Source organism: Sarcophilus harrisii, chromosome 5 (assembly GCF_902635505.1).
Source record: "Sarcophilus harrisii chromosome 5, mSarHar1.11, whole genome shotgun sequence".
NCBI lineage: Eukaryota > Metazoa > Chordata > Mammalia > Dasyuromorphia > Dasyuridae > Sarcophilus > Sarcophilus harrisii.
Genome location: NC_045430.1, coordinates 192,207,699 through 192,231,586, shown reverse-complemented (window position 1 = coordinate 192,231,586; position 23,888 = coordinate 192,207,699). Strand labels below are relative to the sequence as shown.

Genomic DNA, 23,888 nt, shown 5'->3' with positions numbered 1-23,888 from the left:
AGAGGCATAGCACTAACAGTTGGCAAAGTTATGCTCCTATTGTACTCTGTCCTAGTCAGGATACACCTATATTGTTACTGTGTTCAGTTTGGGCATTCCATTGTAGGAAGATAATACTAATAATGATAATAGCTCACATTTATTCAGCACTTTAGTTATTATTAACTCATTTGATCCTCCCAATAATCTAGGGATAGATGCTATTATTATGTCTATTTTGCTGATAAGAAAACTGAGTCTCAGAGCGGTAAAGTGATGTGTCCAAGCTCACATAGCTGGTAACTGTCTGAAGCAGGCTTTTAAACCCAGGTCTTCTTGACTTAGGAGTCCAACTTTCTTATCTACTGTCCTTAATTGCTCCAAGAATAATAAAAACTAACATTGATATAGCTCTTTAAGGTTTGCAAAGTATGTTACTTAAAGGATACTAATATGCAAGAGACCACCTAGAGGAAAGTATCAGGAGTTCATGTTATATGAGGATTGATTGAAGGATTTAGGTTCTTTTAGCCTGGAGAAGAGAAACTTAGGAAGAACAAGTAGCTGTCTTCGAGTTTTTCAGTGAATTTCACCCATAAAAGAATAGGCCTGTTCTGCTTGAGTCCATAGGGTGGTAGGTTCCCCTTATTAAAAATCCAAAGTAAAGTTGGGATGACTAATTATATTGTAGAAAGATTTTTTGTTGAAGGTTTGGATCTTTATGAATTATTTTAAAGCTGAGATTTAGTCATTCAGGTTCTTCCCCAAGTTTTAGTTTAAACATAGCTTTTGTGATGTTTAAGTTATTAACACCTACAATCTGGCACTATTTGAGCCTAGGTAAAGTATATATTGGTTAAAACTGTAATTATGTGAGCCTGGATATATTACTTTACCACTCTTAATCAGGTCTCCCCCAGACTGGTCCCCTTTCCTTGTAGCTGACCAGAATGAGTTTCTCACTGCCACTGCCATGAAAAGGATTGGGGGAAGAAAGGGAAGATTCTGTGTTAATTTAATCATCAGAAAGGCACTTAAGATGGACATTTCAATATTATTTTATAAGGAAAATCAGTTAGGTCATGCTTGGAGTCATAATCTTAACTCTCAGCAATGAAAAAGCTGTATGTTTATTCAAAAAAAAGGGGGGGGGGTAGGAGAGGTTAAACTTGGTGACTTCTTATGGTCTAAATCCAATGATATGTGCTATGGTAATCCTGCCTCTACAAACAACTTATCTACATGTCTTTGTCGCTCATCTCCCCTTCAAACAATTCCCAGCCTTATGCCAATGGAATCTTGCTTCCTTCTTTTATTCTCCTGGCCCCCCAAACTAATACTTCACTTTTGCCTGCATATAATTTTACATTTTCAAAGAAAAACCTATCACATCTTTTATCACCTTTGAGCCATACAATAAACTCTGAAAAATGCTAGGACATTTTTATTACTGTATATGTGTATTCATGTGTAAAGGGGTTTTTTTTCTTTCTTTAAACCTGTAGTGATAGCATTCCTGAAAATCACTCCCCAAGGATTACCTGAGGGATGAGTCATCAGAGAGAGCTTGGGCGGCAGTGCACCAAGGCAGTCAGCCAGCCAAGCCTTGGGGCTCTCAAAAGGGAACAAAGTAGGAAATTAGCCCTGGGTCTGGGAGGCCTCGCTGGGCATTTAATATCATCAGAAGGACTTCCTTTGGCCCCATAACAAATGAGGCAGATGTTATTAACTTTGTTTTAAATAAAAGAAAATCAAGTCACAGGAAAGTAAGATGGTTAATGTCATTCAGAGTGACAACAGAATCCAAAACACAAATCTCCTGATTCCCAGATTTTCCTTATCTTAAATATAATGTCTCCTATTTTATTCCTTATCTGTCACAAACTATTATTCCCCATATCCCTCATTGTCCAATTGATACTCACATCCCATACTTACCTCCTCAGGTGGCATGTTGTCCACTAAGTTGATGGGATCCTGAAAGAATTAAATTTTGGGTCACTGCTCCCTCTAGGCCCAGAGGCCACCTAGTAAGTAAGATAAGTGGTACCTGTCCCCACCTCCAGGTCACAACACCCTTTTCCTGGGAGACAATACCACTCCCCCCAAGTCTACCACCCCAACCCCCCTTGCCCCACCTCCCCAAGTAGTTATTCTTATCCCAGAGATCCTCTCTCAGAGATTTTTTTTTTTACCTGAAATGTTCTCTTCTTAGTGTGGAAGCTATTTCCCAGTAAGCAGCGAAGCAGGGATCGTAAGATGGGAAATCTTCGACCTTAATAGAAGGAGTCAGGTGGGCCAGAGCAGGAGGGAATGACTGATACCGTTTCTGGGGCTTCCTTCCTTAGGTCCTTCTAGACAATGCTTGCATATGGCTTTCTCTTAAAATCACTCCCTCCATTTTCTCAACTAAGAAAATCCCTTCCCCATTCCCTTAGAACTTCCCTGCATCACTGATAGCCACTCAGAGGAATATTCCATCCCTCCTAGGGCAGGTGGAAGAGGTTGGAAGTAGCCATAAGAAGGCTGAGTTAAGAGATAAGCTGTTCCTTACCTGTAGCACCCTGCACTTCTGGTTGCAGCTTATGGTGGGACAAAGGCCCATTGGGCTCCTCAGGAGGCAAAGGAGCAGTTAAAGGGTGAGGAGGAGGAGGCAACTGTGAGAAACAACAGAATCAGTTCTAGCAAGGAGGCGTGCATGTACATGTACACACACACACACACACACACGTACACCCCAGATGGATCCTAATCGGTCTAATCATACTTATGCCTCATATACTTCCTCTGTCTTTCTTGTATTGTCTGCACTCATACCCCTTGTCATCACCTCCAACCTAATCTTCTGTGAATATTAAGTCTCACTTACACGAACTGATGCTGAGTGAAATGAGCAGGACCAGGAGATCATTATATACTTCAACAACAATACTAGATGATGACCAGTTCTGATGGATCAGGCCATCCTCAGCAACGAGATCAACCAAATCATTTCTAATGGAGCAGTAATGAATTGAACCAGCTATGCCCAGAAAAAGAACTCTGGGAGATGACTAAAAACCATTACATTGAATTCCCAATCCCTATATTTATGCACACCTGCATTTTTGATTTCCTTCACAAGCTAATTGTACAATAATTCAGAGTCTGATTCTTTTTGTACAGCAAAATAACGGTTTGGTCATGTATACTTATTGTGTATCTAAGTTATATTTTAATATATTTAACATCTACTGGTCATCCTGCCATTTAGGGGAGGGAGTGGGGGGTGGTAAGAGGTGAAAAATTGGAACAAGAGGTTTGGCAATTGTTAATGCTGTAAAGTTACCCATGTATATATCCTGTAAATAAAAGGCTATTAAATAAAAAAAAAAAAAAAAAAAAAAAAAAAAAGAATATTAAGTCTCAGAAATGCCGTCTTCCAGACCTTAGCTATAGAGAACCCTTATGAGTCTTGAGCCTCTGGTCTCTTAAGTATCAACTTCACTCTTTTTCTGCCTCTCTTTCTCTCTGTGTCTCTCTCTCTCTCATGTCCTCCTCCACCCTTCAATTACCCTTTTTCTGGTTGCTATGTCCCCTCATTTCCAGAAAAAAGAGGAAAAAAAAAAAAACCCAATCCCATCTGCTTGTCCCTGCAGACTGATTTCCCTTTGTCACCCTCATCTCCCTGCTTTTCCCCATGTCTCTCTAGTTTTGTCACCTCTGTCCTTCCAGTGATATCGTCCTCCTCATCCTCATCCACAAAGGCAAAGGATTGTGGCCGGCCCTGTGATGAAGGGCTCTGGGAGAATTCCTGACCCGCCTGCTTCACCTGCCCATTGAAGGGCAGTTCTGCCAACTTCCTTGCCATCTCTTGAGCTTCCCACAATCTCCGCTCAGGGCTTAAGTGACGATGAAGAAGGGATTGAAGCTCCGATCGCTCCACTGAGCCCAGCAAGATCATCGAGTCTAGGAGAGAGTCATGATCCATAAGTTCATTAATGTTAAGTTATGAGCCAAGGAGGCCCAGCAGTTGCTTTTGTGAGCTGTTATGTCCCTTCCCTTCTTAATAAAAAACAAACAAACAAAAAAAAAACCCAATTCCAATAATTTTTTTGATCGATGTCATCTGATTCCAGTGCATGCTACAGTGGAAAATGAAACTAATTTGGATAGGACAGAAGGTCTTTGAAGCATGGCTCTGCTACTTACTTGAGTACCTCTCTGAGCCTCAATTTGTACTTTACCCTCATTTTAGTTGATATAAAATGTCTATACACCTTGAAAGTTGATGTTCATGGTTTATAAACAATATATATGACTACAGCATTAATAAAAAAAAAAGCCCACAAGATAATCAAAATTTAATGTTGTAAAATTGTACAGAACAAGCATAGCCTCAAAGAATAAACATGAGAAAACACTCTCCATTTCTTTGCAGAGGGAAAAAAAAGTCCACAGGTACAGTATATTGAATATTTTTTCAGACTTTTTTTGATTGAGTTTGCTGATTTTTCTTTTACTCTCTTTATTAAAAAAATTGAATAAAGGATTTTTGTTATATAGATGATTTTCTGGGAAGAAGGAGATACTGGGAACAATTTTGGTGATGTAAAGAACAAAATATATTGATTGTTTATTAATAATAAAGTTGCAAATGTGAAGTCACCAAACAATAAAACCCATTAGAAGACACTATAAGTTCAAACTTTGGCAAGACAACAGAACTATACTATCTATATTTCATAATTCTAGAAGTATGGCTCTAGAGCTAGAATAAACCTCAGAGGTGATCTAGTCCAAACCCCTCATTTTATAATTGAGGAACTTAGTTCCAAAGATCTTAAATATCTTGCCTAATGCCTTGCTACAGGGAGCAAGTGACAAAGCTGGGATTTGCATGAACCTAGACCCTCTGAGGTAAAATCCAGAAAACTTTCTACTGTGTAACACTGCCTGTCTTGGTATTGTCCTCTTGTGTTTTTATTCTAACTCTATTTTTCTCCCTAAAGCTGGGGAGTTCTCCTCATCAGATGAGGAATTTTTCAAGGGGAAAAGGACACATTCCTTTCAGTATAAGAAGTGTTCTCTGAGGGCATCCTCCCAGCCCAGTTCTCCTTTGGGAATATGCCTCTTTCCTTTCCACTAACCTTTGGAGTCTACTAATGGTAAGGTCTTGACTGTAGTGGCCTGAAGCAGGGCTCGCAAATCCCGGTAAGTGCAAGAAGCTGAAACAAACTTCACCTCACGCACCATAATGTCCTCAACGAAGAGTGTGTATTTGCTGCTAAAGAAGAAGGCATAATGAGTGAGCTCTGTGGTCCCATCTGTCAAGTTCCCACGCCTAGTCTACCAAACACCTTTCCTAACATTATCTCTTCCCCTCCTCCAAAGAAGTTTACCATCATAAGAATATAAGCGCACTCTTCTCTAAAATCATAAAACCAGGAATCAGCTCAACAAATACGAAGAAATAGCCTAGGATGTACCTGATCAGAGCTCTCACCTTATACGTAGGCTCTGGAGTAACCTGAGCCAAAGACCAAAACTAACTAATAAACAGTGGAAGCAGCTGGGTGTATGGTGGGCCTAGAGTCAAGAAAACCTGAGTTCAAATCCAGTCTCACATACCAGCTGTGCGACTCTGGACAAGTCACTAACCCTGTTTCCCTCAGTTTCTTCATCTGTAAAATGAGCTGGAGAAGGAAATGGCAAACTCCATTAACTTTGCCAAGAAAACTCCAAACGGAGTGACAGAGGGTCAGACACAGCTGAAGTAACTGAACAGCAACAAATAGGCAAGGATCATGTGCATCATAATGATAACACAAGGGAAGAAAGACTCTGGACCAAACATCAGGGCCCCCATAGTCACTGTACTTTCAAGCATCAACTGCCTGCACTCTCTCCACTGATTGGTGCTGTGCATTTCTTCCTACCACCATATACAGGCTGACATCCTTCCTATTAAACCAGTTTTCATAAAATAGTGAAGCTGCCACTCTTCTCAGCTGTTCTGGGCAACCCCAAAGTCCTGATGAAACTACTCTTAGGAATCTCCTTTGCAGAGCACCAGGAACTGCCTATATTTTCTTCTGCCTCTGAACCCCCCTATTGTTCCATTTTCCCAATGATAACAAAATCATTCTCTCTGTATTAGACCTAATCTAATACCAACCAAAACAAACCACACAGGAAGGATTCTTCATCTACTCTCTGTTTCCCCCTTCCCTCCTACCCCTCCTTATTCTTCCTGACCTGAGTTGGTTCCAGCCTAGATCAGGCAAATATGGCAGCTTCTTGACCTGGATGATGCTGTCATAGAGTGAGGGCTGTAGACTTTGGGCTACCATGTTGGCTAGGATCACAGCCACCATCATGGGTAGGATGTGGGCAATCTGGCCAGTCAGCTCAAAGCAGATTACTGCTGTAGAAACCGTGTGAGACACTGCACCAGTAAGTGCTGCTGCCCCTGGATTAGGAATATAGAGTTGTACTATGCTGGTCAATGCTGTCCAACTCTAGGAAGAAGATGACATCAATCCTCCCTTCTGACTCTCTCCTTCGGTAGGAAAAGATATAAAAATGGGTCATTTGGAGGACACGAGGAGTATCCCGCCAGCATAGGACACTAAAGAATATATGAAAGAGAACATTGATGGGGGGAAAGAGACATAGAAATGGAAATTTATGAGAGAATGATACAAAGGAAGGAGGAAGATACGTTAAGGGTCATCACTGCTTATGAGGGACTAGCCCAGAGAGGGGCAAAAGAGGAGTGAATATGGTTACTATGAAGGCCACAGTAGCTAGTATTTATATTCCTGAGGGAGGCCTGGACTTGGGCATTTTGAAAGGTGGGTATTATAGCTCTAGAAATTGCATGGCTTTGATGAAACAGAGAATTTTTAGCAAATGGGAATTTTCATAGTATCATGAATTATGAAAACTGCTGATTATTTAGTCAATTCCACTTCTTTCTTCCTCCCCTCCATTTTATATATGAGGAAACTGAAGCCCAGAAAATTTAATAAGTGGTAGGCTGGGATAGTGAAAAAAAAACACTAAATTTAGTCAGAAGATCAGAATTCAAATTCTAGCTTAGCTTTTTCCTGCCTTTGTGAGTCACTCAATCTCTTTTGACTTTGCATGTGTAAAAAGGAGGGGGTTGAACTGGATGATCGTTAAGGTTATATCTCACCCTAAATCTATAACTGGTATGATCATAATAAGTAGCAGAACTGAAACTTGAATTCTGGTCTCCTGACTCTAGTGGCCTAGGTTTCTATTGGGGGTAGGGGAGGCAGGAAGATAAGGAAGGGAAGAAGTTCCACTGATAAAAATGTGTTGCCTTGGCTTAGAGGATAAAGTTATTTGGGAAATCTCACCAAAGATGGCATAGGGGGACTTTAGAAAAATTCTCACCAATGACAATGAAGTCTCTGGGTTAGATGAACAAAGAAGACATGTGGAGAATGTCTCCTTTATTAGGACACAATCCCCAAGTTTGAGGAGCTAGAGAATTATTGTTCAATAATAGTTACTAGATGAGGAGAGTGGAGGCGTTTAATTGCTAATGACACAGCTCTTGGGTTTAGTTTAGAGTATTTGATTGTGTGAGGAGGTGGAGGTAGGGAAATCTGGGGAGGAAAAAGAGTGCAAGAGTCTTACCAATTACTGCATAGCCCCCAGGAAGAATCTTATAGATGATCCCATCAAATAAGATCCCATCAGGGAAGAGCATGGCCATGATTTCTCCTACCAGTCGCCCAAATGCTGCCCCTGGGTGAGAGATGGAATGGGCAATTGAGAGACAGAATATTAGAGTCCTTTCCGGAGACCCAAAATTCCTACCCTTTAGATTCCCAGAATCAAGCCAACCACTCCTCAAAGCCCAAAAGCTCAACCCTATTCCCAGAACCACAAAACCAAGTTTTCCATCGCTTTCCCAGAACCCCAAATTCCTGCAACCCTTTAAGCACTCACCCAGAACAAACACAGGCATGAAGCCCCCACAGGGGATGGGCATAGTAGTGGCCACAATGGACATCCAGAACTGGGTCAGATAGAGATATCAGAGCAGGAAGAGGGTGGTTTCCTCCCCCAGTGCTGAGACAGTCTTTTCCCTGGATCCAGCCTGCCAGTTTCCCCCCTTTCCTTTTCCTAAATGCCCTTCCATTCTTAGTAGTCACAATTACTCTCTAAATTCTCAGGAAATTAATATGTTCATTTTTCTACCTCCAATACATATTTTGGAGGATGGGGAAGCAGGAAAAATAGTTCTAGATTAGGAACTCCGGAAATATCTGCTCCCTATTTTTGTACTTTCCTTCATTTCTCAGCCTCCCTTTCCTGACCTAATGTTGCCCATCAGGAAGTTCTTCCTAATATCTAACCATATTTCTCTCAGTGAAAGTAACTATATTTCCTACAGTCAATCAGGAATGGGACTGGGAGAAGGCATAAAACAACCAGAATTACTTTTCCTTTTCCATAGTCCTAAGACTAACCTCAGCGCTTGTATCCTTTAAACTCAGAATGTTCATTACAGAAAAGCTGCTTGAAATTTTTGGGTCTACCTTTGTTCAGATCTGTTCTACACTTCATAAAACAAACTCTTAACTCTAAGGGATGAACAATCTGAATGACTTTGTGAAAAATAATATAATCAACTTAGATTTAATATGGTCATTTGCTAAGCAGCAAAGTGTACTCCACAGTTTACCCACGTCTCATACATTTCCCTTAACAATGGTTTACTTCTTAAAGGGCAGCAAAAGTTATTATCCTTGATACTTTTTGCCTTTTTAGGAAGGTGGGAGTAGAGCTACCATTCTTCAGCCTGTCCCTACCCCTATATTGCTAGGGATCTAGACTGGGTTGAAGGTTGGGTGACTAGGGGGTTAGAAGAACAAAGGAATGATACCTTCATGATAAAGAAGAGGAAGATGACTATGATGACGCTGACCTGGGGATGGATCCAAACAGCTGAGCGACCCAGGTTCTGGGGGTCACCTGCATGTTTCACCCATGTGTAGTTGTCAAACAAAGTACTGATGGCTTCTCGGGGCATAAGCTATTAATAAAGAGAAGAACTGCATAGAACAGGTGGTCTCTAAAAAGTCAGTTTTTTCCTCTGGAAAGCCCCCATTTCCTCCCAGGGATCTAATCCATTCTTACTCAGGATCAAAGGCAAGACTTTTCCCATGGGCAGTGACTGGAATGAGTATTCAAGAACCCCCTGGGAAAAGGAATAGCTATATCCTGAGCCCTTAAACTTGAGTTTTGCCTGACTGACTTTAAAGGTTCTCCCCAGTTTCCCCATAGCTAACCTCTCCAGCCATGAACTGGCCCATGCCCGGGGGGAAGGTAAATGAGGCAATGATGAAAGTGACAATCCCTGGGTACAGTAGGCGGCTGCAAAGGAAACAGAACTGGCACTTGCCCCCAACCCAGCCCCCTCCCAAGATCCCATTCCTCCATCTTATCCTAAGTTATAAAATTTTAGTGTTGGGATGGTATGGGTTACAAATGGAAAAGACTGGCCATCTTTCTCTACTCCCAAAAATGACTGGTTTCAAAAGGGACAGAGGCTATACAGGAACTGGGTTGGGTATGGGAGAAATGTCTCTTAATTCTGCCCCTCCTCCCTCCTCCCTCCTTCCCTCAATCTGAAATATCCAATTCCTTTCCGGATAGAAATCCAAGTCCTGCTGTGGAAGTGCATAATGCCCTCCAGAGACACTGAAGGAGTGGCTCCTAGTGAGCAGAAAGGGTGTCAGAAAGCAAGCATGGTTAGAAGGTGGGCCTTTAGAGAGCAGTGACTCACTGCTTAGCAAGGAACTGGCTGAGAGCTTTATGCCTTCGGACTCCCAGCATAACCTGTCGATGCAGATAGACAAACACAGCACCCAAGAACCCACAGCAGATCCTGGGAGAAGACATGAAATTAGGAAGATGCAACCTGACTTAGAGAATCAAAGGATCATGCCCCCAGCCTCCAAAGGGAAGAAGCATCAGACTTCCTCCTCAAGGCCCTTCCCCCCAGGCCTTCCCCTGCCTCCTCTTAAGCCCCGTCCCTCACCATCTCCCTCTTCACTCCCTCCACTACTTAGTCACACTGACCCAATGATGGCAAAAGCAGGAAGCTCTTGTAGGTCAAAAGGAAAATCCATTCGGAAGTTGGTTCTGAACAGGGCTGTGATAGTAACTGTAGGGGAACAGGGAGAGGGAGAGATGATACAAAAACTCAATTGACAGGAAGATACTCAGTGTCTAGGATATTAAGATACTTCTTAACTCCTTTATGCCTCCTTTATACTGTAACACACAGACCCTTTGTCTCCCCTTCTCATCACCTTTCTTTCCTTTAAGTCCTAAATTTATGAGTTTTGTTCTTTCCCCCTTTCATAACATATTTGTCCCACTTAAAAGTCTCACAAGACTCCCCTGAGCATCCTTCCCATTGTCAGCATCCTTGTTCTACACACTACCCCCACAGACCTATTACCCTTCCCTCATCCCCATTACCAGCATCTTTGTTCCACACTGCCAGGACACGGAAGACAAAGGCACTGAATGTAGCAGCAAAGAATCCTCGCCAGTAATTCCGGACAGCAAAATAAGTGGAAGTAACTTCAATGCTAAATAGCACTCCTATTGAATTATGGGGTCCAGTGTTAGCCCAGATCAAAATGATCTGATAACCTCAACCCAGAGCCCAAAGGATTTTCTGCCGTAAATGTGCATATTGAAGGAGGAGAGAGCAGCAGCCTCTCTGAACCTTGGTTTTTTTTATTTTTTTTTTTTAAGCACAATGCCAAGCCCTGCTGAAATTCTACAAATCATTCTCGTGGTACTACCCAAAATGCAGGAACAGAGTAAGCAGAATATAGAGGTAAAAGCAGCTGTGGGTTCCATTCTTCAACACTCATGGAAGAAGTAGTCATGACTACATTAAAGTATGGGGAGCCACTCACTCACTTAGAAGCACCCAATGCTTTCTTCCCAGTTCAGTTACACTTTCCATATTATATTTCTCAGGAGAATGTCCTACTTATGCTCCTGAATGTAATGAGGATGGTAAGGAGGAAAAAAGTGATCCTTGTGAAGGAATGAGAATTTTCTCAACCAATCTCCCTCCTTCCCCCAATCTTGGCTTGCCACGTTGGTCTGAGAGAAAACTCCTAGATAAACTCTCTAGTGAATCAGTAAGGTTCTTTAGGATACATCCAAGCCCTGAACAGAATTATAAAGCCAAAGTTCCAAAATTATGAGAATTCTACTAAAGACAGCCACTAGGCACAAGACTCAAGGTACCATGCGGGCAGCTGTCTAGGCAGAAATTTGATGAAAATGATTAGGAATAAATCATTTTGATAAAGAGGATGGAGAGGAAATGAAAGGAGGGGAAAAAGAGAACAGGTGGAGAGAAGAGGGGACGGGAGGAAAGAGAAGAGGAAGAGAATAAGAAGGGTGGAGAATAAGAATAGGGAATGGAAGGAGAAAACATTTCAAGAATTAGCTGAAAAAAGCTCTTTGGCAGGGAAGTCCAGGGTCAAAGGAGAGATGAATACCACAAGACAAGCCCATGCCTGTTCCAAAAAGAGGTGGGGCTCATAGGAGCCCCTAACAGGGTTATCTAATCCCAGTTTAGTTATCTAATCCCAGGTTAGGAATACTACCAAGAGTGAGACAGGAACAAAAAGCAAACAAAACACAAGGGAAAATGTAAGAGATGCTGGCATGAGATGCAATTCACAGACACTACAACAGGATTTTTAAAAATTCTATAAATGGAAAAGATGAAAGAAGATGCTGGGCCTTGATGAGATGAATTGAGAGCAAACTCATAATAGAGACACCAAAGAAGTCTTTTTAGTGCTTTTTTTTTTTTAACTTCATCTTTATCAAAACTGTGATTTGAGACCCTAGACAAACAGGATGGGTGGAAAACACGACTAGCTCTGGACAAATTTATGATTCGGAAGGCAAAGTCTGAAAGAAGCAGACAATGTAGTATGCTTGGTCAACTTTAAAGTACTTCAGAAACAGAAACTACCAAGCATCCTGCTTTTCACTCCTTATACTGGTAACTAATGCCCAACTAGCAACTCCCCACAGTTTCTACTTGGCCTACTTCCTTCAAGCAACACTAGTTATTTTTTGACTGCTCATTTTTCTTTACTCCCCCTGCATACCTCCTTCTATCTCACCAAATACTCTTCAGTCTACCTGGCTTTGACAGTTGACAGCTAGCTAATAAATAATTTTTGTGAAGAGGACAGAATCTTTATGTATTACCCCTTTTCAAGTAACATAATAGGATTTTAACAAAGCAATCTGGTACTGTGGAACAATTATTAGAATCTGAGTCATTGGAATGAGATCCACAATCAAATCTTGGCTCTGCTGTTTACTTATCTCTGGGATTGTGAGTGAATTGTTCTTTGCTCAAGTTTCCTTCTCTTGGCTTCAGTTTCATATCATAATTTCCAGGCGGGTCCATGGTCTGCCATAGTATAGATGACAATTTGTATGGCAGAATAGACAGGTCACTGGACTTTAAAGTCAGGAAGGAGCTAATCTGAAATCCTGCTTCTGACACTTGTTAAATTCTGTGGCTGTGGGTTTTTAGCCTCCCTAGGCCTCGGTTTCCTTATCTGCTAAAAGAAAGGATTGAACTAGATAGTAACAGGGATCTCTTCCAGGGCAAAATTTTCTAAGATACTAAGACATCTAATCACGATGGAAGCCTTTTTACCCAGTAGAGCTAGTGATAGAATAGTGCTCTTGAGAAATCAGGCAAAGCAACTTCCTTTTCTTTCCTTTACTAGCACTAGAGATAGTTCACTTTTGATGGTCCAATTGTAAATTGACTGATTCTTTTGATCATGTTTGGCCAACAAGTCACCTTATGACATCTTTTTCCTCACTTCACTTTCAGGACATTTCTATTGTTAGTCATTGTGTCCTTTCAAGACATGAAAGCTAAGTTTAACATTAATCTAAACTGATTCTAATTAGAAATGAGCTCCCAAAACATAACATATAGGAATTGGTTTGGGAATCATTCATCATTTGGGATTATATGACCACTATTTTTACACTTTTATCTAAGAACTCAAGAGAGGACATATCTATTGGGTGAAGTGTGTGTGTGTGTGTGTGTGTGTGTGTGTGTGTGTGTGTGTGTTCTAAGTCTGATTTTTTTTTTCTTATAGTATTAGTGATGTCATTTATATTTGTGCTCATTCTAGGGCCATGAGGCACCTTAGCATGCTTCTCAAAACTGACAGTTGGATGCCTCCAATATCCTATGCTAGGAATAGCTTGCTGCAGTCTGTGTCTCCCTATGGGCTGGGTCTTTGCCATGTACTAATCTACAGGAAGGAAAAGAACATTCCTTGCTCATTCCAGTGGGGGAAGGAAGAGGGAGGGAGGAATCCTTATGCTGAAATTAAGACTTCTTGTTAAAAGGCAAATCTCTTCATTTCATACAACTGCAATATTATAACAACAAACCAACAAACTCCATTCCAGCATTATTCTTTTGGCCCACTAGATACCTATAAATGAATAAAGGCTCATGTAGGGAGAATAGAAGGCAGATTCTAAGGGACTTAGAGAAATTCAGAATCACTGACAGACACTAATGACTACAAAGACTGAAACTGACAGCAGAAATGCAAACAGAACCTTAATTAATGAATTTGTGCCCCCTGGACATTAAACAATTCTTTTTAGGATAGAGTTTTGGTTTAGTATGACAAAGTTGATTTAATAATTATTTATTAAGGCCAATCATGGGTAAAGCACTATGAAGGGCAACATGATTAGAGTGGAGAGAAAAAGTTTTAGAGTGAAGATCTGGATTTATCTTTGACACATATTGGCTGTTGCACCCTGGGCTAGTCATTTACCATCTCCAGGACTTCCAGATAACTCTTTAGGACCAAAAACTGCAGTGACAGATGTGCATTGCCAGAGAGATTTTTCTCGAAGCCAAGTTCCCTACACTGACAAGATCATAAGCCTGAATCAGAGGAAAAAATATACAAAATTCTTCCCAGACCTTGGGAGGGGCATACACAGCTATATGGCACACATCTTTGTACTTGCTTGGTGTTTCACATCTTATTCCCACATGAACCTTTATTTATTCTTTAATATTGTATCCAGTGGGGCTAAAGAATATTTTTAAATTAGAATTATCATAGAATAATTACCTTATCTACAGATATAAGTACGGACACACAAACACATACATATTTGTCATTCTCTTTAAGCTTTTGTCTTTAGCATTCCTTTCCTGATCCAGGTCACCTTAGCCATCTTAACCTTGGGAAAACTGGCTCCTTGACTGAAAGCACTGATTTCATTTACATAATGGAAAAGATGCCTCATACTGCTGACATTTTAGATGTAGAATGTGAGAGCTGGAAGGGACCTTAGAGATTCACTTAGCCCAATGCCTCATCCTCAGGGAATATGTATCTTTTTTTTTCTCCTCTGTTTTGTCCCTCCAATTTGCTATTGTTTCATCACTGTTTTGCAGACGTGTCCTCTTTTCTCTAAAATTTACAAGTCAAAATCTTACTGGAAAGAGTGATTTTTCAAAGAAATGTTCAGTCTGATAAAATCTATTTTCTCTATCCATGGGAATGACTTTGGTTCTGAGTTCTACTATGTGTATATACTGGGCAAACTTGTACAAGTGCTTTTATTTCTTTCTCTGGGCCTCACTGATTAGTCTGTTACTCGCTATTAAAAAATATGTGAATGAAACTGCTTGCCTAATAGGTGAGGAACAAGCTAAGCTCAGCTCTGGAACTCCCAAGCAGTTACCTTTCATTCTTCATCTAAGATGACTCAATCATTTAAGCAAAGACCACCTGAGTTTCTAAATTTTGAAAAGATAATGCAAAACAATTTGGGAGCTTCCAGTAAAAGGGCTAAGTTATTTGGTCCAGTCCTGGGACCCCAACACTAATTTCTTGCTGCCTGGGGAAGCCAGAGTATAATTCTGGGCAGGAACATATTATTTTGGGCTGTTCCTCTTTTTGCCCATAAGTCCAAATAATATTTTTTCAAAAGTAGGGCAGGAAAATCTAGCCTCCTCTTTGAGTATTACTGCTGAAAACTTTCACAGAAGGAAAAGAAATATCTAGACAAGAACCAAAGAAACCAGTGCCTATATTTGAAAATGAGAAAGGATGATGACTCTGAGTACCTGAGAAGAACCTACTAGAACAATGCATTTCTGGATTTGTATGTTTAAGAGGTTGATAAAGAGACTGATAACCAGCTGTTTTTCTCTGGCTAGTGAAGGATTTATACTGCAGCAAAGAGGAATTGAGGTTAGGTAGAAAGAGGAACTTCCTGTTAGCAAGAAAGTATGAGTCAGGCTGGCAAATTTCTCTAGAGGATAAGCAATATGATAGCAGGCCTAAGAATAATTATTATGGTTAGAAGCAAGGGGTTGGAATTGTTGATTTTTAAAGGGCAGCAGGGGCAGGGGACTAAAGGGGAACTAGGACAGGGGACTTCACAGGAATAATATGTGTGGAATCTTTATTCTTGCCAGCATCTAGTATGGACACACATTACATAGCTTTAGATACATATATACATACACACTCTATATGGCTTATATGTCTTACAACCCCTGCCCCCCCCCCAAATAAAAAACACTCATAATTTCCTAACACTAGTGGTAACAGAAGAAGGGAAAGGAAGTTGGAAACTTCGGTTAGAGAGATAATAGTATGTCAGCAATCACTTGCCTCCAAGTGGTGTCCCAAAGCAACAGCCGACTCCCACGGCACAGCCCACCGTCAGGATATCAGCGTAATAGTATGGCTGCTACTGGGGAAGAGACAGGTGAAAGGACCAATAGGAGAGATGAGAAAGACATGGACAGACAGACAGAGACAGAAAAACACCGTTTGGTGAGGAACAGGGCAGAGAGAGGCCTGAGTCATGGGGCTGAAGTTGATTATCAACCTCATCTATCAGTCCTCATGACTCTTGAAACCTTACTGCCATAAGGTGGCAAAAAATCAGCAGATTTGACACAAAGGAAGAGACCTCTCATAGCATATCACCAGAAATAGGAAAAGATGTTTAACAGTTCAGAAAGCCTAGAAAAAGTAGTCAAGCTGTGATAACCAGCTCCTCCCGCTAGGTTCACCCAAAGAAATCCGGTCCAGCCAGATCAGCAATAGACATTAGAGAGACACATGGAGTGACTTCAGATGGAGCAAGCACTCTTGGGATTATGAGAAATAGGAAGCAACTTCACAATGCCCCTCAGGAAACTCTCCTTGGCTGGATGGAAGTGCTGATGTTTGGCTGGAGGTCCAAGTTATTCTTTAAATAGCTAACCCTTTCCCTTACCTATCCCCTGCTATGGAGATCAAGGCCTTTGGTACATCATCCTCTGTGCCTTACCCTAAAGCTACACCCCTTACACCCTTCCCAAATCTTGCTCAAGCAATGCAATCAGGGTAAGGGAGGAAGTAAAACTTGCCTCCAATGGGGGCCGCAAAGCAGCATCCCACGCCTACTGCACAGGCTGACACCAGGAGATCAAGCTGCCCAGGCACGGTCTGCAACAGAGAAGCAGGCAGGAGAGGGCAGGAGAGGGGAGAAGGACCAACAAAGGGGAGGGTCCACAACAAGGTGGCACAGGAGGGAAACAGGGTGGAGCTGTGATAGGGCAGCATAAGGGAGGAGAGGGAAGAAAAGGGGATTGTTGGGAAGTGACACGGCATGGGGTCACAAGGACAGAGAACAGGCATGAGGACAGGTACAGGCTAGGGCACAGGAGGAGTATGATGGTTCAAAAGGCCACAAATTCTGAGGGTAAGGCCTGGGTTAGTGCAGTGCCTCTCCCTCCCCTTCCCCAATACCCCACCTAGCATCATGGGCAGCTCAGAGCAAAGGCAATGCTTCCCTCTCCCCCTCCCCTATATTTATCTGGTGCCATCATAGCAGCTAGCCGTTCTCAAGCTGGCCTCTTCCTCATCCTTCCTCCCAGTCCTTACCTCATACACGCCACAGAACATAGACATGAACTTGCTTAGGACAGCAGCGCAGATACTGGCAATGTGCACAAATGGGCCCTGAGGGGAAAATCATGAACAAAAGGGAAGGAGAAAGAGGTCCAGAGGTTAATGGTGGACAATATCTAGTGCCTAAAAATTCCACTCTCAGCTTGTTCCCTATGTTTCTTATTATACCTCAAGTCCTCAGGATACCTCAACCTCCAGTTAGGTACTTTTTGCCTCTGCCACCCCTTCACAGCTCTTTCTTTGGCCTCACCCCACCACCAGTTGTGCCTACCTCTTTGCCCACAGGGATGCCGCTTCCTAGGCCAGCAGTCAGTGCAATGACCTTGGCCACAAAGGCCTTGAGAGTGAGATATTCCTTCAAAACCACCCCATGAAGAATGGTCTTCATCTCAGGGATTCCAGAGCCTGTACATGGAGAGTGACAACTAAGACAAGCTGGCCCTGAGATTTTGGGAGGTTGTGCTAGCCAGAAGAGAGGGATGGGGTAAGAAGTCTAGTCATGAGGGACTAGTCAGGGAATAGATCAGGGAAACTGGGGGATGAGCTTGAGGAAAGGGGAGAAGCAAGAGCTCTTATTTATTAATGACTTACAGATCCATGGGGTGAAATTTTTGGAAGAGCTGAAATAAAAGTCTGATGGGAAGATCTTACCAACAGCCTGTGGGGAAATGAGTTGGCAAAAGAGGGCACTGAAGAGGATGAGGGTGAGTGGGAATGAGACCCAGGCCAGGAACTGAAGGGCAAGGTTGGGCTTCATCTGGTAGTATGTCCATTTGTAGGCTGGAGAGGCAGAGACAGGCCATCAGATTTGGAAAACAGACCAATAAACATAGATTGGTAAACAAAAAGGGAGCCACAGCTTGAGAGATACTGACATGGAAAAGATGTCAGGGATTTAAAGGGACAGGAGAGAGCAGTGCTAGACCCTCAACTTATGATAGAAGTTTCCTCACCCATGATATTAGTCCATCTTGGATCAGAGACCCAAAAAGCATAGAAAATTAGAGATCTTAGAATCATCTTGTCCCCTTCAAATCTGGAGAGAGGATGGGAAGAATGGGAAAATCCCAGAAAGAGATTAAGGATCCAGGGATTAGGAACTGAGAGAATTGAGGGTCAGGTTCTAAAATGTGATCAAGGGGTCTGACATACCCTGCAGACTCTTGGCACTGACATAGTCCATGCTCCAGCTAACCAGTGCCATGACTAATCCCAGCAATACCAGGAAGATCCAGTCTTCTCCCAATTTCCTTCGCATGATTTGTCCCATTCGATGGGCACAGTCTGAGGGAGAGGAAGATCAAGGTGATCAGCTTCAAATAGTCACCTGGAAGAGTTCCAAAGATCCCTCCTGTGCTTTGCCTTCAGTGTCATTCTCTGTCTTTGATGCTACAGATATCTTATTGGTGACGCAGTGGATAAAGAACCAGGGCTGGAATCAGGAAGACCTGAAGTCAACTGTACCCCAGACACAACCTGGGTGAGTTTAGTTATGTTTCTTAGCCTCTATTTGCCTCAGTTTCCACAACTGCAAAATGAGGATAATAGCACTTACTTCGCAGGATTATTGGGAAAGCCCCAAATAATGATCATAAAAATATAAAGATATAATGGTTATAAAGTACTTATCACAGTGGAGCACGTAGGAGACCCTATGTAAATGCTAGGTATGTGGGGAAAGCTCTGAATGTTTTATCAAGAAATCTAGATTCTAAAGCTGGTTATGATGCTCTTGCCCCTGATTTCTGTACCTCCATTGATCCTCAGTCCTTACTACCTTGGCATTTGGAATGGTGATCTTCCTCACTGCTGTCTATGGCAGAGCTGGGGGCCTTCTGATTGGGACCTGCCATGTTCTTTTCCTTGCCAGAGAAATCCAAGGGTTGTTCAGGGTGGTAGCCATAGAGCTAGGTAGGAGAAGAAAGAAGCAAATTAGTTTCTGCTCTTCACCTGAGAAAACAGAAAGTGAGTATATAAATTCCTTGTGCTTTGGTCCTCACAGCATTCCTGGGGGTATGCATAATAATCCATTTGGTTGAAGGCCAGCAGGATGGTTGTGGCAGGAATTAGAACCAAGGAGAGCCACAAAATAGTTCAACATAATGGCAACGCTCATCCAACTCTGGTTATCCTTTCTCCTGCCAGTATCCATCATGGACATTGATAGGCAGCCTCCCACTGGTCCTCAGGCAGTCTTGATAATGATGAATTTAGGGTGGACCCCAATTAGTTTAGTGCTCAAGCTTGACATGAACTCCATTACTAGTACACTAGCAGCAGTAGCAGCAGCAGCTGCACAAATCTTCCCTGAACTGGACTTAACTGCCCTTTCCTATCTGTTCAGGTTCTTCTTTCCCTTTCCCATCTTATCCTCAGAAGGAAAAAAAATAGAGAGGTTTATAATAGACCAGAAAAATCTACAGCAAGCAAGAGGTCAAACAATGTTTTAGGGGCTATCTTTGGGTTTGGTGCTCAAGTAGTCATATACAGAGTTCTCTTGGTTCTTCAACCTGCTCTTAAGACACCCTCCCCCACAGACACACTCCAGCACCCACCAAAACAAAACAATAATCCCTCAACCCACATCATTATATTTGGAAGCAAGTGAGAAGCTCACTCACCACAAGGAAATCAGGAATTATCTGGGCTTCATAAAATCTCTTCTCCCTACCCAGTACTGTCACCCTTTGGGCCTCAGATCTATCCTTCAGAAACCATAGACCATTTTCCTAATGATGCAAATTTCTTGGCTGAAATCTTAGAGTAATGGTTGGATAGGACTGAAAATGGGTATTTTGATTTAGTTAAATTTAAGCAACAAAATGTCTCTTTCATTGGACCTACAAATCTTTTTTTTTAAATTTTCAAACTTTTATTTATATTATTTAAGACTGAGTCTCATCGAGGCTAGAAATACAACAGCATTCACAGACCTAATCCTATTACTGAAGGGCCAGAGAACTTTGACCTGCTCCATTTCCAAGAAAGGGTATTTCACTTTTTCTTGGATATGTGAAGGAGGTTGGGAGTTGGAAAGGGAAAGGGAATAAACATATAGTACCTGTGTGCCAGACAGTTATGCTAAGTGCTTTAAAAAGTCTTATTTGATCCTCCCAACTCTTACAAATAGGTGTGATTATGCCCATTTTACACTTGAAGAAACTGAGGCAAAGAGTAAGTCACTTGCCGAGGGTCATACAGCTAGTATCCGAAAATAAATTTGAATTCAGGGTTTCCTGACTTCAACTCCAGCATTCTAGGCACTTAACCACTTAGCATTCTCAATAGGAAATCTGATGCCTCTAATCATGGGCATTACCATTTTAATGCTGAATTTAGGGTGGACCCCAATTAGTTTAGTGCTAGGCAGCTCATAAGTTCAAAACTCAAGTTTCTACCACTCAACCTCAATTGTAGCACTATGCCTGGCTCTATATATCATCATGAGGTATCTTCTTCCAGTTATGTTATTAAGAATCAATAAACTGAAGTAGACCCAGACCATTGAATCACTATATCATAAAGTGTTAATCAGAAAAATCTACTAAAATAATGGTGTATATTCAATTTTTCAGTGAGCAAAATATTTTGGTATTATTTAAAGAAATCACACAAAAATTATTTAAAATATTGTTATTTATTTCTATTCTGTATACATTTTATACCAAAATATTGGAACAGCAGCTAAAGCATATGATTTATAAATAAATGTACATATATTGTAGATGAGAGTCATAATTTCTTTTATTACCTATGGAGTATACAACCAAAATTTCTGCCATTGTCTTAGAGAGCAAAGACTGAATTATTTTGTCTTTGTCTGCATCATCTAGGATGGTGTCTTGTACATGGTAGATACTTAATATATGATGAACTGAGGCAGATGGAGAGAGATAGAGCCACCCACAGAAAAAGAAGTTGGAAGTATAGGCTTTTTCACTTTTTAAAAGCAGGCATCAGAAGTTGGGGATATCATTCATCCTTCTATCCATCTTTTATTCTCTACTTCTCTTTTCCCATCTTTTAACTGTCCCCTTTTAGCCTCTGCCCATTCATTTCTAATTTCTTCTTCTCCACTTATTTCAAGCCTTCTAGCTTCTATCTTTCTTATACCTGCTTTTGTCCCTCCACCATCATCTTTGTCTATACACTATGCTTTTGTTATCCATCTCCCAATTTCTTTTTGTTTTGGCATAAGGCAGGATTAGAGCACTGGAGCCAGGAAAACTCAAGTTCCTGACTTCAAATCTAGTCTGACATTTACTAGGTGTGTGACCTTGGACAAATCACTTAACTGTTTGCCTCAGTTTCCTCATCTGCAAAATGAGGACATGACAAATCACTCCCCTGTATCTTTGCCAAGAAAACCTCAAATAGGATCATGGAGAGTCAGACATGACTGAAATGAATGAACAAGGCAGGAAGCATTGAATGTTAGAGCCTTATTTCATGATCCAAAATACATGGAACTATGACTTCTCAGTCTAATATTAGGTACTTTTACATGTAATTAATTCATAATATTAAAACACCAGCTTCTCCCTAGCTCCTCTTCTAACAGAATCCTTCAAGACCCTTCCTCATCTTACTATCCTATTCTGCCAGACCATCCTGACTTATAAAATTGTATTACTTCTGTCTTGGTGTATACAGCCCTAGTTGTCCTATCAAAGCAGAGATAGGTCATGGGTGCTTCCCTCACTGAAGCTGGCCCCACCCACCCACTTTCCTTCTCTGTTTCCACTCCATCTTTCCCATCCCTCTCTCTCTATCCTGAGGAATCAGTAACTCAACACAAGAACAAGTTCCACAGTTGTCAATTCACTTGTCTCCAGAGTAAGATAAGCAGAGATGGACTTGGGGTTGATGGTAGGGATTTCCATAGCCTAGAAACCCTATACCCCAAAGATTACACCATCCATCAGATGTGATGAGGTTTCAGAGAAGGACCAAGGGGCTTTGTTCAGCAAACCACCTATCTACCAGCCTAGTGTCAAACGTGTATATGTGAAGAGCTATAGACCCTATGACACTCCTTCTGCAACCACTTCTTGAGACCAGGGTGATGTTAGGCCATAGGGTTGGTTCTGGGAGCCTGGGGTAGGGGAGATTAGGTTTCACAATAAAAGCCACTAAGTTTGGAAACTTTAGCTCCAGGCCCCAGACAGAGACCCTTCCTAGGGGTATCCCATTCTCTGCATTGGGGTTAAATTCTAAGGCAGTGCCTTCACCAGCTGCTAAGCCAGCAAAGCCAAGGCTAGCTGCTTAACTTTCATTGGCCCTGATGCTTGATTTCCCCTGGGTCCCAGGCTGAGGGGGAAGTAGGTGTGTACTAGAGGGAGGGAGGGTTGACATCAGACCTTGGGTGGGAGGAGATTAAAAGAGCTAAATATGTACTCTTTGGCTGGAAGAGGAGAGGGGGGGAGGACAGAGAAAAGGAGAAATAAAAACTCCAGCCGTATTTTCAAGGCCTTTTAGGATCTCAGGCCACCCTACCTCTTTTCTGGTATGCTTCACTACTTAGCAGCTTGTGCTTTCATTCCTGGACAAGTCCATTTCTTCTTTCCTGCAATGTCATGCTTCCCATCCAAAAGTTTTTCTTTGGGCTATTTCCCTTGCTGAAAGAGCCCCAGGAGAAGTAGAACCATTCTCCATGAAGCCCCCTTTCACATTTCAACTTACAGAATCACAGCATTTCAAAGTCAAAAGGAATCTCAGCATTTTCAGTCACATGGTTGGTAATGGCTGACAATTTAAAGTGCTTCACTGTGTTTATAAAGCATTTTGACATATTAGATCTCCTCCAGGATATCACTGTAGGCCATAAGTAGGGGCAGCTATTTAAGTTAGTTTTACAAATGGGGAAACTAAGGCTCAGAGAAGATTATACATTTAATAACTAGGTAAAGCTCTGCAGCTTGCTAGCTGCTCAAAAACACTTTTAGCTAGTATCACAGTTTATCATTTTCTGCCTTGTAGTGTTCCCTAATATTTAAAATAGGCTTTTCTTGTCTCTTCCACAAACTGTATCTTCTTGGACACAAGATGGGTTTTCAAACATATTTTTAAGTTGATCAGTATGACAGTAGAATCTATATCCCTTCTTCTGAGCCTTCCCCAACATTGAGGCAAGCACATCTTTCTAACTAATGACTGTTTCTTTCCTCTTTCCTGAACACCAAAGTGAGTTTACCACATCACTGATTGTTATGCAGGTGCCCCCACAGAGCTCACAGTCTGGCCTCAAGAGGCCCTGACAAATTTCCATAATCAGTAACTGTGGGAGTCCAGTTCCCATAACACTTGGACAATCCACCCTCTTCAATTTTCAGTCCTTCCCCAGTGCAACAAAATTCCCACGAAATAATTTCTCTATTGACTTCCTTTTTTTCTGACATGTTTCCCACATGTCCTTCATTAATATATTTTCTTCCTCAATGAACCCCATTCCCATTTTTTTCCCTGCAATCCCTTTCCTCCACGTTTTTGCCATTTCTTTCTACCTTCTTTAATCAGTCATATTTCCTTGAAAAATCAGTTTCTTCCAGGAAAATTTCAGAGCTAAGCTGGTTTCTTCCACCTCTCCTGATTTCTTCCTCTCTATGGCTATGTCCATCTTTGCTCTGTCTTTCCTAGGTTTCCTCCTAACCTTCCTTTCTCCAATTTATGTATTATTCTTAAGAATTATCAGCCACAAGTGATGGCTCTCTCTTCTAAACCTCTGACACTATATATTTACTTTATATTTATTATATATTTACTATATATTTCAATACTGTCTTGTCTTATCTTTTAATTCATATATATGTTTCTCTCAACTAGACTGTAAGCTCCTCATGGCTAAGGGTCACATCT

The 23,888-nt window shown here is 41.5% G+C and overlaps 1 protein-coding gene across 1 annotated transcript in view; it reads right to left on the bottom strand.

Moving 5' to 3' along the window:
• CLCN1 (chloride voltage-gated channel 1) overlaps positions 1 to 23,888 on the bottom strand; it is a 33,099-nt gene that overhangs the window by 7,382 nt on the left and 1,829 nt on the right. Inside the window, exons 2-20 of the mRNA XM_023504933.2 lie at positions 18,811 to 18,940; positions 18,186 to 18,317; positions 17,685 to 17,813; positions 17,305 to 17,438; positions 17,007 to 17,084; positions 15,744 to 15,822; positions 10,489 to 10,614; positions 10,084 to 10,168; positions 9,788 to 9,889; positions 9,291 to 9,375; positions 8,885 to 9,034; positions 7,945 to 8,014; positions 7,630 to 7,740; positions 6,217 to 6,430; positions 5,109 to 5,242; positions 3,680 to 3,927; positions 2,534 to 2,636; positions 2,175 to 2,254; positions 1,918 to 1,956 (exon numbers count right to left, since the gene is read on the bottom strand). Coding sequence (XP_023360701.1) covers positions 1,918 to 1,956; positions 2,175 to 2,254; positions 2,534 to 2,636; positions 3,680 to 3,927; positions 5,109 to 5,242; positions 6,217 to 6,430; positions 7,630 to 7,740; positions 7,945 to 8,014; positions 8,885 to 9,034; positions 9,291 to 9,375; positions 9,788 to 9,889; positions 10,084 to 10,168; positions 10,489 to 10,614; positions 15,744 to 15,822; positions 17,007 to 17,084; positions 17,305 to 17,438; positions 17,685 to 17,813; positions 18,186 to 18,317; positions 18,811 to 18,940 — 2,229 coding nt within the window. The remainder of the gene's footprint in view (positions 1 to 1,917; positions 1,957 to 2,174; positions 2,255 to 2,533; positions 2,637 to 3,679; positions 3,928 to 5,108; positions 5,243 to 6,216; positions 6,431 to 7,629; positions 7,741 to 7,944; positions 8,015 to 8,884; positions 9,035 to 9,290; positions 9,376 to 9,787; positions 9,890 to 10,083; positions 10,169 to 10,488; positions 10,615 to 15,743; positions 15,823 to 17,006; positions 17,085 to 17,304; positions 17,439 to 17,684; positions 17,814 to 18,185; positions 18,318 to 18,810; positions 18,941 to 23,888) is intronic.